Source organism: Alligator mississippiensis, chromosome 1, assembly GCF_030867095.1.
Source record: "Alligator mississippiensis isolate rAllMis1 chromosome 1, rAllMis1, whole genome shotgun sequence".
Taxonomy (NCBI): domain Eukaryota; kingdom Metazoa; phylum Chordata; order Crocodylia; family Alligatoridae; genus Alligator; species Alligator mississippiensis.
In genome coordinates this window covers 66,166,048-66,181,941 of record NC_081824.1, presented here as the reverse complement: position 1 = coordinate 66,181,941, position 15,894 = coordinate 66,166,048, and the positions used below count along the sequence as shown (strand labels likewise).

The following is a 15,894-nucleotide window of genomic DNA, read 5'->3' as shown; positions in this document are numbered from 1 at the left end:
GTTGAGAGCCACCACACAGATTTAAGCACAGAATGTATTTATTTGTTGAAATTTTCAGTACATCACTGAGAGATCTTAGTACTTAAAAAGTACTTAAAAATATTTTGGAACAAATAAATGAAAACAATTCAACTACAAAAGAGGAACAGAAGTTCATTAGCGAATGAAAGTGGTACACGTCATCATTCTATGTTCTCTGAAAGTAGAATTCCACATAGAACCATGCTTTTGAGTCGTGGGTAGGTATACAATCTAGGACATGTGGGTTTTTTAATTTTATTTTTTAAGGTGCTTCAAGTGAAAACTAATAACTGCATTACATAATTTAGAGGGTCAGGTCAGAACAAGTTGTCTTTCTTCTTACAAACACATCTGAGGATCACCAGTAGCTTATGCTATTTTCCCTATAGCATATGACTAACTCCTATCAAATAAGTCTCCCATCCAGCAGACTTATCAACATAATGCATTCAACTACTTATCTACCCTGCTGCAGATTTTTAAAATCAAATTCTGAACTAAGACAACCAGAACTAGTAAAGACTTTTGTTTACCTGGATGGAAAGAATATCTGTGGTATTCTAGCGCACTGGTGAGAACAATGAGAAAACAGGAAATATCTCATGTGATAACACCTAGTCACCAGTTCCTTTCCGGTAAGATGCCATGTTTCTGATACAAGACACATTATTGTGCCATCAAAGTGACTGATGAATATATGCTAACAAAAGAACCCTAAATATTTCATACCGATAAAGGGTAGTTTCCTACCAACACAAATCCACAGTTGTTTTAATATTAAAGAAGAATGTGTGTCATGAGAATACTTATACCTGTATTAACAGAAGGCAGGGGCTGAAGAAGAGAGAATTATATTGCATTTTTAATACTAACATATACCTAAAAGGTCACAAGATTACATGTACCTAGACAAGTACTGATTTCAGGTGTTTATTTAATGCAGGCCTGTCCGACTGGTGGCCTGCAAGAGATTAGTTCATGGCCCCAGGGCTTCCACCTGGCTGCCCCAGCCCTTATTCTGACTGCAGTAGCAGCCAGGGGATCTGTGCTCCCACTCCCTCCCACTCCTCTGGTTTCTGCTTCCTGGAACAGCCTGTGGTACTGGGAGTGCCCATGGCCCTGGGTAGCCATGTGGTGAAGGGCAGCAAGGGAGAGTCCATGGCTAGAGCTGAAGGTAGGTCTGAGATGCCCACATGCTTGTGTGGTGCAGCAAGGGGGGAAGCACCTGCACACCTCAGGGTGGGAGGCAGGGCACAGCCCATGTTGGTATGGCCTGTGGCCTCTATTAGTGCAGCCCCCAGCCCCTTAAAATTTAGACAGCCCTGATTTCATGTATTCATTACATGCCACAGCCTTTTCCTATGTTTAGGGTTCTAATATTTGGATCTGATTTACAAGTGCTTAAACTTTAACTATGCAAGTAGTACAAAGTTAGCTTCACATAAAATTGTGCACATTTTAAATGCATTGCTAAAATAGGGGCCTGATGCACATAACTCATCTTGAAGTCAACTACCAGTGCTTCAAAGAAGTCTTTGAGTAAAGGTGGAAAAGCAAAGGACTGGATCAATGTCCCCACATGACCCAAGACTGAGGGAGGGGAGTCTACGCGGTGATACTTACCTTGAAGGAACATGCATGTTAACATTGCCAATTTTCAGTTCAGACAAGCTAAGAATCACCACTTTAGCAAATATATAAATAAATAACTAGTTCTTTTCTCAAATCTCTTCACACTTTACAATATGGAGTGTATTTTCAATAGCAGACTGACTGTGGCACACAAACACAATCTAATCTGTCAGTTAGGAAGTGTGTTCATCAGCTCTTTCTGACTGCGCTATAGAACTGTATCTTTTCTTATGAACAGTTTCCAACTTTCTGGTTTCAAACTAGTGCTGAGGTTTCAAACTTATGACCTGCAGAGCCACATTGTGCAGCCCACAGGACTGCCAGCAGGGCCATGAAAGGGGGGGAGGGGGGGGGGGGGGGAGAAGGAGCCTGCTACAGAAATCTGGGGCATCGAGCCCTGTTGATAACATGTCAGTAACAGGAGGTAAGCAATGGCTGCATTATCCCCCGCTGCTGTAACCAAATCTGGATTCAGTTGGGAAGAAACCCTGCTGTTCTGATCTGGCTGGGGGTGGGCAGGCTCGACACCCTCATAATAGCTTTGTAGAAACTCATGTTTTCTAAAGGTCTCAGCCTTCGGGTCCCAAGAGGTAATTAGTTTATAAAGCAGGCAAGCTTTTTTCTTTGCTACAGCCAGATAAAAGATTGTTTTTTTAAAAGACACCTGAATATTTAATTTTATCCAACAGGCACCAAGCTATGTATCTTTATTTTTCAAATCCAATGAGATAATAAATATCACATTTTAATCTGCTGAAGTATGGCCAGCATTATGAACACCAAGATAAATTAATAAAAAGCAGCTTAAGACTGTGTGGAATGAACAATTCCTATACACAATAATTTTAAATTGCTAAACACTATTACAAAAAGCAAGCCATAAAGCCTTACAGAGGAGATTAAGTACAAGATCAGAGCGACTAAGAGAGTTTTGTGTTGCAATATACCAAAATTTAGCTATTTGAAGCCCTATATTGTAATTAGACACTTCAGTGACACATTACTGGGTAAGCTCTGATAGTCTAAAAGAAATAATATAATCCTTGTGCATTTCGTTAACCTAAAAAGGATCAAGTTCAGTCTCCAATATTCCAATTATGCTGTGTTGCCTGTCAAAAAACTGAACACATTTCCCTCAGTCTACATGTATTCAGAAATAGATTTCAAACAATGTTTATATATTTAAATTAAACTATGTGGGAAAATTAACCATTCAAGGATTCCTAACAAAAATTCATCAGAAAAATAAAATGAAACAGCATCTATAAGAAATCTGTTCTTAAAAAAAAGATGCTAAGAAGAGGGGGAAAAACAATCCAGATGTGCAGCACGCCATTTGTGTACCTGTATTATTACATGGTACAACAAATATAAGTATGCACTTCTCAAAATGTATACATTTTGTGCCATTTAACTTCACTAAGATGAAGAAAGAAACCAACGTTTCTACATTTATGAAGATTCCCCATAAGTTTCTGAAAAGTCAGTACATACAGATGTTGAGCAGCTTTCAGATCAGGACATACAATATTTCTGATCGAATAAAAGTACTCCAACTTCTCTGGAAAAGAAGTTAAAGTTAAGGCCCCACAATTCCAGTTATAGAATACATTACACCCTCTTTACTGGAACATCATTTAAAACCAACTATTTTAGTGTTTTAAAGAAGGGGTGTCAGACACATCCCACAGGCCAAATTAGTCCCACGGCTTTTGCCCTGACCCTGGCTGCAAAGGAGGATATTCCATGGCAGCCTCCAGCCTGAGTGAGAGCCGTAGTGCTGGAAACCCAGTAGCACCATAGTATAAAGCCTGGTACTGCAGTTTAGTCCCATGGCAGCAGCCAACTGCTTATGTCAGGCTTCTTCCTGTGGTAGTGCTGCAGCTCCACCAGAGGCTCTCAACCGACACTTGGCTGCTACCACGGGAAGAAGCCATGGTGTTGCTAGGGCTCCAGAGCTGCGGCTCTCGCTGGCTTGGCTGCCAAGCACCTGGATGAGAGCAACAGCACTGGAACCTCGGCAACACCACAGGAAGAAGCCTGGCACTGTAGCTTGTTCCTGTAATGGCAGCCAAGTGCTTGAAATGCCAGGCCTCTTCCTGCTGGGTCCCAGACCAGCTAGGGTAGGCATGCCATGCATTGGGTCCAGCTTGGAGTGGAAGAGGGAGGGGCCGTGGGCTCAATCCAAACCCTTGGGCTTCCCCTGCACCATTCACCCAGCCCATGGACTGGTCCCGCACTATTTATCTGGACCGCAGGACCAGACAAGTTTGACACCCCTGTTCCAAAGAGTTTAAATAAAACATAGTTGTAAAAGGATTTATCACCTATGTACTCGAAGTACACTAGTGTTACTTTACAGTATTAGTTTTATAACAGAGCCTTTAAGGATGCAGCATATAAACAAACTAAAACCACCAAAATTAACTGAAACTTCTGCAAGGTCCACAAAACTAGTGAGCTCACTACACAAATTAAACATCAAAAAGTACAAATTAACAGACCCCAGGATTTAAGAAAATCTGTTCACTTTATACTAAACATCTCTAACATGACCATGGAATGTTTAAGTCCTCTGTTGCATAGAGGAACTCTTCCCTTTATAATCATGAAGGGTTTTCAACTCTAACATTAATGTGCAAAGTGACTATTTATTTTAGTAGATTCTGCAGCATGGCTGTTGCATATGTAGGACGAGCTTGTCTGCTCTCAATTGCATGTTGAAGGTACTGGATGCCTCCACAACGCTCCCAAACCTCTTCAAACTGTCTCGACAAAATTTCAGCACCCCGCTTTCGAGTTAAACCAGTCTCTTCAAGGTTTAGCTCACACATCTCCATATCATCCTTGCCTGAAAAAGTTAAAAAATAAGCTTTATTTACATGGTTCAAGATATCGTAAAAGAGTAGGTTTTTGCTTTGGTTTTTCTTTTTTAAATAAAATTTTCTAAGAAATAGAGAATATGTTATGATTGCTTATAAACAAACATTGATATTTATAAAGGAAATCAGCCTGATAGCCTTGGAAGTTCTGTTACCCACTGCATAAATACAGCATAAAGTAAAAGTCATGATTCAAGTGCCACAAGGTACTTCAAGGTAAGTGAGGTTGTGAACTTAGGCCCCTGGCGTAAATTAAAATAATGGCACAATTAGGATTTGTGAAATTTTATGCCCCATTCCAAACACTGCTCATCCTGCCATGCCACACATGGATACAGACATGATGGGGCACGTAGACGAAATGTTGCAGATACATGGGAGCTGCAGGGCAAGGCAAGTAACATGCGTCTTGGGCTCACTGCAACCTGGACTTTAAAACTACCCCATTTAAATTGCCAGGTACAAAGTTGTAAGGTTCCTGGATAGGGGAGAGGAGAGGCTCTTAATTTCAGGTAAATACAAGCCAGCCACAAAGACTTTCAATCTTTGTGGAACACCTTTCTGGCTGGTTTGCCATTTTACGGCACCACAAATTAGCTAAATGCATGGCATGTTGTTATTTATAGCTTCATTAACATATTAACCATGCCACATATGCAACACATGCCAAGGCCCTTAGTGATCACACAGTAACCATCCACGTGCAAGCTGTTATCCCATGGCAAATGTGAAACAGCCCATTTTCATTTATCTTAAATGAAGAGAAAATCTATGGTGGATGATTATTCAGAGCACTGTTTCAAATTAGCAGGAATTGCTCTGCCACACAGTAGTACAAAGTAATGGTAGAAAGTGATATTACTTGGCTACTAAGGCTCTTTTCTCAGTGTCTTGAGTTATAAAGACCAAATTAACAGAGTCTGTGTGGAGGGAGGCAAGAGAAGGGCATTCCCTAGCATGGAAAGGCAGGGAGGCAGAAAAAGAAATTAAAACTCTTTTCCCCTTTTGTTCACTTTCCACTACAATAATTAAAACAGGAACATCTTAGCGGAAGATGCCAATAACATGAAAGCAACCACGGGGCCACAAACTGCAGATGAAATGAAGATAAGCTAATAAAGATGGTAAAGAGCAAGAGTGAGTGAGTGACAGCACACGCAGAACTAGTAAATGTACACAATGCCATGTTTTTAAGTTGTTAGAATAACTTAGTATAGGTAGTTGATGTTTTAAAAATTGAGTTTCTATACCCTATTCCTTATGACTCTGTTATCCTAATATGCAATATGTTTAATAGTGAAAAGATGCATTGTTACCAGCTCCAACATATCTTCCTTTCAATTAAAGAAGTTTTAAGATTAAACAGGCCAACATCCTTAGCATCAAATAGAACCAAGGTGAGCATTAGTATGCTGTTAACATAAGGGTTGCATAAAATAAAGTACAAAAGGACAAAGCTTACTTAACCTATTTATGCTCAACCGGTTGTAACATATACTGCTGTAATTTTTCACAACTGTCTAAAATCAAATAAAGCAGTAACCGTGGAATATTTCCTAGATGACATTGTCACAGGCTTTGACTTTGATGTTCTTTTAGTTGAGAGATTACCTGACTTATACAGAAATTCTTTCAGATACAGCATGTCATCATTTTATTTAGAGAATGCAAATTCGTGAAGCCAAGCCATAGCGTCCTTGTTAACTGAACGTCATCAATGAACATTTGTTGCAATGTTTTTCAAAAGTTATGAGTATACCAACCAGCTACAAGCAGAATAGGTGGCTTGTCAGGATGAAGTTCCATTTGTCGAGCAATCCATGCGCCATCGAAATGTGCATACCACCAGCCCTTCTTCTTGTTTTGAGGATCTTTGTACTGGTCTGCTGGGCGAATGAAGGGAATACGGAAGTAACGCTGCTGTCTGTTTATTTCAATCTCTTGCTGTCTGTCAGGCAACTGTGTTGCTGGATTCTGTTGAGCTAGTATACAAAAAACAGAATTATGAGATGCAAGACAAAACAGCAAACTCAGAATTTAACCAACAAATCATTTTTATGATGAAAAAATTAGAATAATTCTCCCCAAAAGCAGAATATCATAAAGGCTATAAGGTGAATTCACCTAAAAAAAAAACAAAAACCCCGAAAGACTGAAAACTAGCATTTTTCTGAGAAACCTTCCTGATAGCAGTACTAATAATTAAAACTCCACTGAGACTAGTAACTGTAAGGATGACAGTGTTCACCTACTGTTGACATTTTCAACAATATATTTTGTTGCTTTGAGCATGCCTAGGCAACAAAGTGGTTTAGATTAATATCAAAAGTATACTTTAAATAAAATGCTTTACAAACATTAAAAAAGCTCCGTGTTGCAACCAGCCTAACAGTTCATTTTTGGTGCAAAACCAGGTCAAATTAGAGAGAAGTAACTTTATTTTAAGAAGTAATGTAATCTCTAAAGATAGATATTTGCTAGATAAATAACAGAGAGACTTTATAATCCTATTACAGATGCCCAATGTGGTAACAGAAAAGTTAATTAGAGGCCCATCCATTTATTACAAAAAGGCTGCAAACAGACATTACTTTTTTTTTGGGAGAAAGCCTTTCTTCCCAGTCCAGTTGTCCGACTGTGAAGCACATGAGATAAAAATATGCTAATATCTTCTCTCACAGGGCACTGCTGTGGGCCTCTAAGCAAATTACAGGTTATTCAAATCAATTGCGTGTCATCCCGGGGGCAAGCTGTCAGGCTGTGGGCTTTCACTGCCTACCTACTGGCAGAGAAGCAACAATGAGACTGAAATGTTATGTGTGTAAATGGCTGTGACACTCCTGTTCTCATCCAGGTCAAAGCCTGGGACAATTAGGACAGCCTCAAATGAGACATCTATTGAGAGCCTAATTATCATTCAAAATTTGCAATGAACTCCAGAATTAGAAATCACTTAAGGGATTGATTCTCAAGAATCATTTATTGTAGGATATTAAAATAATGTTGAATAAACTTCTATAGAGACAAGCATAGCCATATAAAACTTTCCTTTTTTTTCCAAGTAATTATGAATGCAAGTCTGCTGCAATCTTAGAAACAGCCCCCTTAATATTGTTTGCTTTTTCAGTGCAAAGGGAATAATTAACAGTGACTTCTCATAACAGTATGTCAGTCACCTATTAAGGAGCAAAACTAATTTTGGATCTTAAAATTAATAAAATGAAAAAGTGGAAGTCTTATTTAATTAATGTATTTTTGCAGTTTTACAAAGACGACATCAGTAAATAGAATAGCCAGCATCCCCTGACATTTCCTTTATTCATAAGTGAACAAGAATGGTTTATCAAAATATAGAAAGCAGCATCTTAAAAATCCCACATATAAACATTAGTGCCTGAAAAAAAATGATCAAAGAGGGGGAGGAGGGGGAAGAAACATGTCCAAATAAAGAAATATGTTCTAAGACAGGATTTAGTACCATTTGTTAAACATTAATTTTCTTCAGATACCATATTTATATGCTAGCATTGATAAAAGCACAAGTTATATTTAGGAGAATTTTTGGTTTAATTGAGCTATGCAATTTTTGCATATGCAATTCTCTGTCTATGAATTGCTTGAACATACATTACAGTAAACTAAAGTTTTAATATTAAAAAACAGAGGGGGGGGGGAGGTTGCATTTCAATGGCAATCAGCAGATGTTATTTCTACCCTTGATCATATTTCCATCAATGAGTAAACCCTAAAAGATGGAAGTGCCATACAGTCACTACTTTTCAATGCTAGATACTTTAACACATTTTGTGAAAAAAGAAACCAGCACCCAAACGTTAGTTTTGGTTCTAAGAATCAGCTGCTATATTAAGTTGATGCCAGAGTTTTGCTACCATAGAAAAGGTGTACAGATACAATAAATAGCGCAGCATTCTTTGAATATGTTAGCTTCTTTGAACCTAAAACATTAGTTAATACTTTAATAAACCTACATGAAAAAGTTAATCCCCTCCAATATGTCATATCTGATGAAAATAAGCACCAAAATATACTAGTGCACAATTAACGTACATACATACATATACACACACACACACACACACACATATATATATAGCCACTAAATGACCACACATCAAGCAAATTTAACATTTGGTGGGCTTTTAAAAAAAATCAACCAATAGTTTTTATTTTTATACTCTGTACATAGAAAGGTAGCAAAAGTCTGGATAACTGAAGTTAGTATAAATTTTGCAAGTATTCCTATTTTTAGAAGTTAGCTTAAATAACCATCTCCCCACTTACTTGAGTTGTTCAAAAATGGTGCAAAATCTGTAAACAAACATTACACATTGAAGAAAACAAAAGTATTGATCCTGTTAAAGTTCTGTTTTCAGTACTTCATAAAGTTAGTCACCAGTCCAAGGGACAGACAAATGAAAGGGAGTCCCATTCATACCAAAAATGTGAGTGGTGATCTGCACTTATGTGCTGTTTACTGATTCAAATCAAATATTTCATTTGATTAAGTTTCAAGGATCTCTGACAGATGATACTTTAATCAGGATTTAAATTTGAAAATACTATTGTAATCCCAGTCAGAAAAAACAAGTGATAAATGAGTACAATAGGCTGTGAGGAAAAATCTTTGTTATTTCATGTGGTACCTTTAATAAGCTTTTGACATTTTTCAGAAGGAAAAAAAAAAAATTCTTTAGTTGCCAGAGTTCTGTTAATACCTAGCCAAGAAAGATGTAGCTCCTTTCTTTGCACTATATTATCCACTAATTCTATGGCCTCCTGTAAGCCAATGCTCATTTAGTATTTTTCATTTATCATATGCACTGACCTCTACAGGACTATTGGACAACTGTATGACACTGGCTAAAGGATAAGGTGGAGAACGTATTCAATAACATCCAATGGAGTATTCGCATAAGTATGCAAGAAATTAGATAATTCAATATAATGAAGGACAGTTGCAATACACAGAATTGAAACGTCACTTTGTATAACGACTCATAATAAGAATTTACTGACACCAATATGAAGTTCAAAAGGTCAGTATCAGCAGGCTACTATGTTTTTTCTAATTATTGACTACAATGATCAAGTCTTACATGGAAAGAGGTAGAAATATTTCAATAAAAAGAAAAAAAATTATAATGCAACAGTACAAAAAGAGAAATATTGCTATATATTGGAATTAATTTTTAGGTCTCTGGACTTATAACAAGGTGGGTCTCCCACTGCCTTCAATGGTGCTGCACAGATGACTAAAAGGTAGATTTATATTCTTTATGGTACATTGCTCTGCCGTGCCAAAAAACAACATTATATGAAATCCACGGAAATATACTTTTTCCATTTAAATCCCTTCAAAAGCAATGGCACCTGTTCTCATTAGCATGACGTTTTGAAAGTTTACATAGTCAAAGTTTGGGAGATGAGCAAGATAACAGACTAATACTGAAACAGAGACAGTAAAACAACTGTTATCACATACTTATTATCAAAGCATGTTGAACAGACACTGAACTATGAAAGAGTTAAAGAATCTTGGATGAAATGTGTAAAGTCTAAACCTTAATATCTAAAGATATAATGAGGAATGTGATCCTGGATGAATAAGGATAAAAGTATGACGGGGAAATCCTGTCATCAATATATTTTAATCCTTTCAGATTGCATGTAACAATCTTGTATGTTTGAAGAACCAGCAGCTAAAACTGGATGCACTTTTGTGATACACTTTTCTTTGGCAGACCCTGTTAGTTCTCTTGAGCTTGCCTGCTAAACAGAGACAAGATCTGATTTCTAACAGTCTTCAAAAAGTACTTGAAATGCTGTATGGTATCACTGAAGTAACCACCAAACATACTGTATATCCATATATGAAATATATACATCTGTGTGAATATATATATGGGTACTCAACTACTGTCAGTAGGCCGTTTATAAATGTTATGTTTTCTAGGTTTAATAGACTGCAGCTGTAACCATATACATGTAGATATCTGTAGCCCTAATTAAAATTGGCTACAGTCCAAATTAACTAATTCTTATTGAATACGGATTAAAATTAATGCTTGCTAGGGGAGTCCTAATTAGGCAATTTAGACTGTATTAGTTAGCGTGTATATACAACACTGCTTTTATGAAAAACAGTGCTCAGGAACTCAGGGTACTTGCAGATGTACAAAAAAATCAAAAAACAATCTGCCCCACCTCCCCTCTCCCCGAGCTTTACTTTAAACTCAGAGCATTCTTGCACTGAGCCCTGTGTATGCCCAGAAGAGACAGTGCGTTACTTCAAATCAGCTTGCCCAATGTCTGTAAAGCTATTGTCTAATAGCTGATTGAATCAGTTTTGGCTAAAAGTATCAAAAACCCCACAGAAGCACCCAGTCTTTACAAACACTGCAAAGCCAGGCTGAAGTAATGCGCTGCTGCTTCCAGTGAAGCCTGTTTTTGGTGGGAGGGTTTTAATGTCTGCAAACAACCTCAGAGAAGCATTGCAAATATCAATCCCCACAAGGGAAACTTAATTAGGTTTTTACAAAATAGAGGCTATCAGACACAAACTAACACCTTTACAAAGTCATATGTGGCATCAAAACCTCACCCTGCTAATTATCAGGTCAATTACAACTTCTGGAACAACACTTTAGATAACTGCACCAATGTAGCAGTGCTTACACAGGCTTATCAGCACCTCCTAATTACTTCCAAGCTCTGTTAAGGGGTTGTCAAATGTATAGCCAGTGCCTCCTGCAGTGATGGTCAATGATAAGTCTATTAGCCAGCAATTCAAACTGAAATGTGATTCAAACTGTGGGATGCAGATCAGATAACATGGTTTAGAAAATACTGAGCACATGAACAAGTGGCCTAAAATATCAAATATAGAACTATTTCTATTTCTAACTGGCTCTGATTGTTTAGAAATAACCATTTTTAATTGTTAAAGCTGTACTGGAGAAATAAGAAATATCAGTAAAAGTAGCTAAAGTACAATTATTTTTGTTAATCGATCTCATCTAATATTATACAAAAATACTGTTAAATTAAATAACTTTCTTCAACATAACCAAACACCAAGTGCTTAAAAACAACCTAAAAACTTAAACAGCTTAAAAACTTGCTTCTTCTAGAAACATTTCATGTGAAATTTTTCCACATTTCAAAACAAAGTATTACAAGAACAAAATGCATTTTTCTCACCATAGTCGGTAACAGATTTTGGAGCACGTTGTTCTGTTTCTGCATTACGTTTTTTATTCTTGGATTTCCAAGCATGATACACTTTAAGTCGTCTGTGAAACTCTTCTCTGCAAGCTGCCAATAATTCAATATCTGTCCAACAAAGAGCAAAGGAGGAACAGGGATGAGAGTGGGGGGGGGGGGGGGAGGGGGGGAGAATTGGGGAAGGAGACAGGCATGTGTTTATACACTGCATCATTTTAGAGCAAGTTATAACAGTACCTCTGCTGCAAGCAAACTTAAACCTTTAAGCTGAGCTACGCTGGGAGACAGGAAACATGGAAACTTATTTCTGCTAAAGGCTTAATATAGACCTTTTGCTTTGCTGGTTGAAGCAGAGCTAGCAGATGCAAGCAGCTCAGACATCTTGAAAGCAATATATACATTCATGGGTAACGAGAGTTTATTTATATCAGTCTCGGACTGTAAAATTCATGCACCAAGATACTGCATGCTAGTCATGCTACAGGCCCTTCAACGGAGATGAACTGCACCAAGCAAGGGAGAGAAGAAATGCCTGGGGGCTGGCTTGCTGGTAGGTCTTACAGTGCTGCAAAGTCTATTTGCTGTTCCTCTCAGAAGATTCTCCTTAGAGTGCAGGGGCATCACCATCAACTTTGTGCCAGCCTTTCAATGACACCATAAGGGCTAAGTAACCTAAAGATAAATCTAAAAGCTCCATACCCACAGCAAGAGCAGGGAGCTCCTGGAAGGTTTGAAGCGCTTTTGAGATGGCTCTTACTAAGGTTATGAATAGAATCATGTTATGTGGTTCCTTGCTGTGGTGGGGTGTTGAATCCAATGACGCAGAAAGTCCCTTCTGGTCTTATGCTTTTTACATTTTTCCCCCTTCTAGATAAACAGCTAGCCTAACAGCAGCTCAGCTGCTTCCAGCTTTGAAGAGTAAGCTGGAGTTGCAATTTTCACTTCTCACTTGCCTTTTTTACAGTTACCACACGCAAAGCAGTTGGGGAGCAGGTCCTATCCGCCTTTCTAACTTTATCCCAGCCAACCATATAGGGAACTAATATTTAAGAAAACATGTGACAGCATGGCTGCTTGCTTCCTCCCCCCGAGAGTTGCCAAAATACATGGTACAGATTAAAAAAAAAGGTGGTGCAATAATGACAACCCCCTGCCCCCAAAGAAAAACAAAAAAACCTCTTCACTCACTGTTATAATAGTGAGGCAGAGGAACAGACTGCTTAGGGAAGTTGTGGAGTCTCCATCACTGGAGGTGTTCAAGAAGAGGTTGGACAGTCACTGGCTGTGGATGATCTAGGCATAGCTACGCCTATGTTCTACTATGAGTATTTCCCATGCTTCTAAGCTTTTTTGGTTGCTGCACAAGGCTGGGTGGTTTGCCCCTCCCTTTCCCTCCTACATACATCAGGTGTGGGGGGGGGGTTTCCCTGTTTTTAAAGCCCTCAGAAGCACTGGAGGCTGGCTGTTGCCAAGGCTGGGGGTGTACCAATGTTTCTGCAGGTACCAAAGCTGGAGGTTCCTGGCTACAGAGTCTTGCCCCTCAACTCAGGGTCAGACCAACTATCATGTTTGGGGTCAGGAAGGAATTTTACCCCATGGTCACACTGGTATTGGTCCTTGCGATTCCTCTGCAGCAGGGGACACAGCCCTACTTTGAATCTCTTGGGTGTATATTAATCACCTTCTACAGAAGCAAGATGTTGGTGGCTGCAGTCCCCCTGCTTTACCTATGGCAGGGTAGGGTGTTAGGTCTTGTGTTGTGTCAGGGTCAATGGTAGTTTTGACCGAGGGGTTATATTATGGATTTGTACAGGATGGTTTGGATACAGATAATCCTACCACAAACGGGGTAATAAGCAGAGTGCTGGGCAGCTTGGGGCACAATGCAGCTTGTCTGCACTCACCCTAGCCCCTGCTGCAGCGGCCCCAGAAGTAGCTAGCACCAGCTGCGGACAGAAGCATCAGTGGGTGGGGGGAGGGGGGGGGCGGGGATGCCTCCTGCCACTCTGCACACCCCAGGAGGGCTACGGGTTGGGGGCCTGTGGCGGGCTCTTCCCGGGGGGGGGCGCATGTCCCCAGATCTGCACATGGGACAACAGCAGGCTGCCACTGCTGGCTGGGGCCAGAAGTGGCACCAGACTTCCCAACACTCAGGGCAGGCTGCACCGAGTTCCAGGAACAGCCTGATGCTGCTGCTGGCCCCAGCCGGCAGCAGCAGCCTGCTGTTGTCCTGCATGCATATCCAAGGGCACACGCCCCGCCAGGAAGAGGCTGGCACAGCCCCCACAGCACTCCTGGGAGGCATGAAGCAGTAAGAAGTGCGCCCCCCCACCACACCCACTGACGGTTCCCTCCGCAGCTGGTGCTGGCCGTTCCCAGGGCTGCTGCAGCAGGGGCTAGGGTGAATGCAGACAAGCTTGGCCACGTCCTATGCCACCCTGTGCTCCACGTGTCTACACTCACCCCGGCACCTGCTGCAGCAGCCCTGGGAGCAGCCAACACCAGCAGCCTGCACCATGGCATGGCGCGGCCCAGGGGCTGGGGTGAGTAGGGACAGGCGGAGCCCAGCAGCTGCAGGCAGCTGGCGCTAGCCACTCCTGGGACTGGGTTGAGTGCCGCTCTGTTCCCTCTGCTTTGCTCCCTTGTGCTGCCCTGGGAGCGGCACCCCTCCCCCCGCCCCTTCCCTAGTCCCAGCCTAACTTCCTTCCTCCCTCACAGCTATGGGTATCTATCCCTATTTGTTACATTATAAAGTGGGGTCGCTTTACACAAATTTGATTTATGCACCCTTCTCCAGGAACGCATACACCTCATAAAAATTGAGGGAAACCTGTATTATGAAGACAGAAATCTAAGAGACTAAATTGCTAAGCGTTAGCTTCACAGAAAATAAACCAAAAATTAAATTGAGCAACTAGAATAAATGATTTTAGAAATGTAATTGAAATCATTAGGCTTTATTTGGCTTTCAGTGCATTAAAAAAATTAGTTGTGCACTTAGTGGATCTTATAAATGCTGAGGGAAGACACATAAATATAGCTCCATTCTATGGGTATAACTTAATTTGAAACAATGTTATTAAGAAATTATAGCACGTTATTCCTAACCCAAGTGTAGGAGTTCAATAAATATACCATGTGTAAAAATAAGTAACACCCATAACTTCTCCTTTCCCTACATGAATTTATTAGCTGTTCTAATGGGAGGGTGGGGGAGAAGAGATGGAGAAAGGGAGGTACTGAATGTAATTGTATCTGCAACTGAAACTAAATTAGTTCACTACTAAGGTTCATAATTCTGTCCAATTAGGTAGGAGACAGATCTTCTGAAGTAATGGAACACGATCCCTTTCACCCCCAGCCACACACTAACTTACCACAGGAAGTATTGATTGTGTCACGAAGTTCTGCATACTTCCACTTACTAAGATCATGCTTCTTAGTACCAGCAGCAGCTTTTGTGGCTTGAACTGTAGGACCCCTAGAGATATTAAAAAGTATCCAAGGTAGACAAAGGAGAATATGAAGAATTGGTAGAAACAAGATAACAAACAGGTTCTGTGATCAAACATCTAAAGATCATATTACATTGAAAAAACAATGGTCTAAGATCTGAATGCAAAAAATAAAGTAAAATTCAGCTTTACCTTCCAGAAATATAGCACATCTTCACTGTAACAAGTTGGAATAGTATAAAAAAGGAAGAAAACACTCAAGAAGTACAATTCTGATCCCAAATCTAACCTGAGTAAAATATTCTGTATGTATTTTGTATCCTAAACATGTTTGCTTGCTCAGTTGCAAAGAAATTAAAATAAACTGCAAGTAAAAGTTGCTGAAAGTCTGTGCATTTGACTGTTCTTTTGCTATACCTATGACTCCATACCTATGCATATCCTTGATAACATCACTAATGCTGATGCAGAATAAGGACAGCAAACAAGTGAACAGGCATATAAATTTTAAGTTCCATTAGCTCAAGAAGGGGAAAATGTTTGTGAACAGATAAGAGAATTAAAAGGTAATACTCTACTTCAATTAAATAATTGCCATTCTTTTAAAGAAGGTGGAAATGTTTTATTCTAACACGAGAGAATAATAATTCACCCTTCGC

At 39.7% G+C, this 15,894-nt stretch overlaps 1 protein-coding gene across 4 annotated transcripts in view; it reads right to left on the bottom strand.

Annotated features, from left to right (window-relative positions):
* Positions 1-16: 16 nt before the first annotated feature.
* The window catches only part of MYO6 (myosin VI), a 184,881-nt gene continuing 169,003 nt past the window's right edge, over positions 17-15,894 (bottom strand). For 2 of the 4 annotated variants that reach the window (XM_019496841.2, XM_019496844.2), the window contains 5 exons: positions 15,158-15,261; positions 11,757-11,888; positions 8,838-8,864; positions 6,299-6,517; positions 17-4,504 (listed from right to left, as the gene is read on the bottom strand). In XM_019496841.2, coding sequence (XP_019352386.1) covers positions 4,305-4,504; positions 6,299-6,517; positions 8,838-8,864; positions 11,757-11,888; positions 15,158-15,261 — 682 coding nt within the window. In that variant the 3' untranslated portion in view covers positions 17-4,304. The remainder of the gene's footprint in view (positions 4,505-6,298; positions 6,518-8,837; positions 8,865-11,756; positions 11,889-15,157; positions 15,262-15,894) is intronic. The other 2 variants (XM_019496843.2, XM_019496845.2) reach the window with 1 other exon arrangement.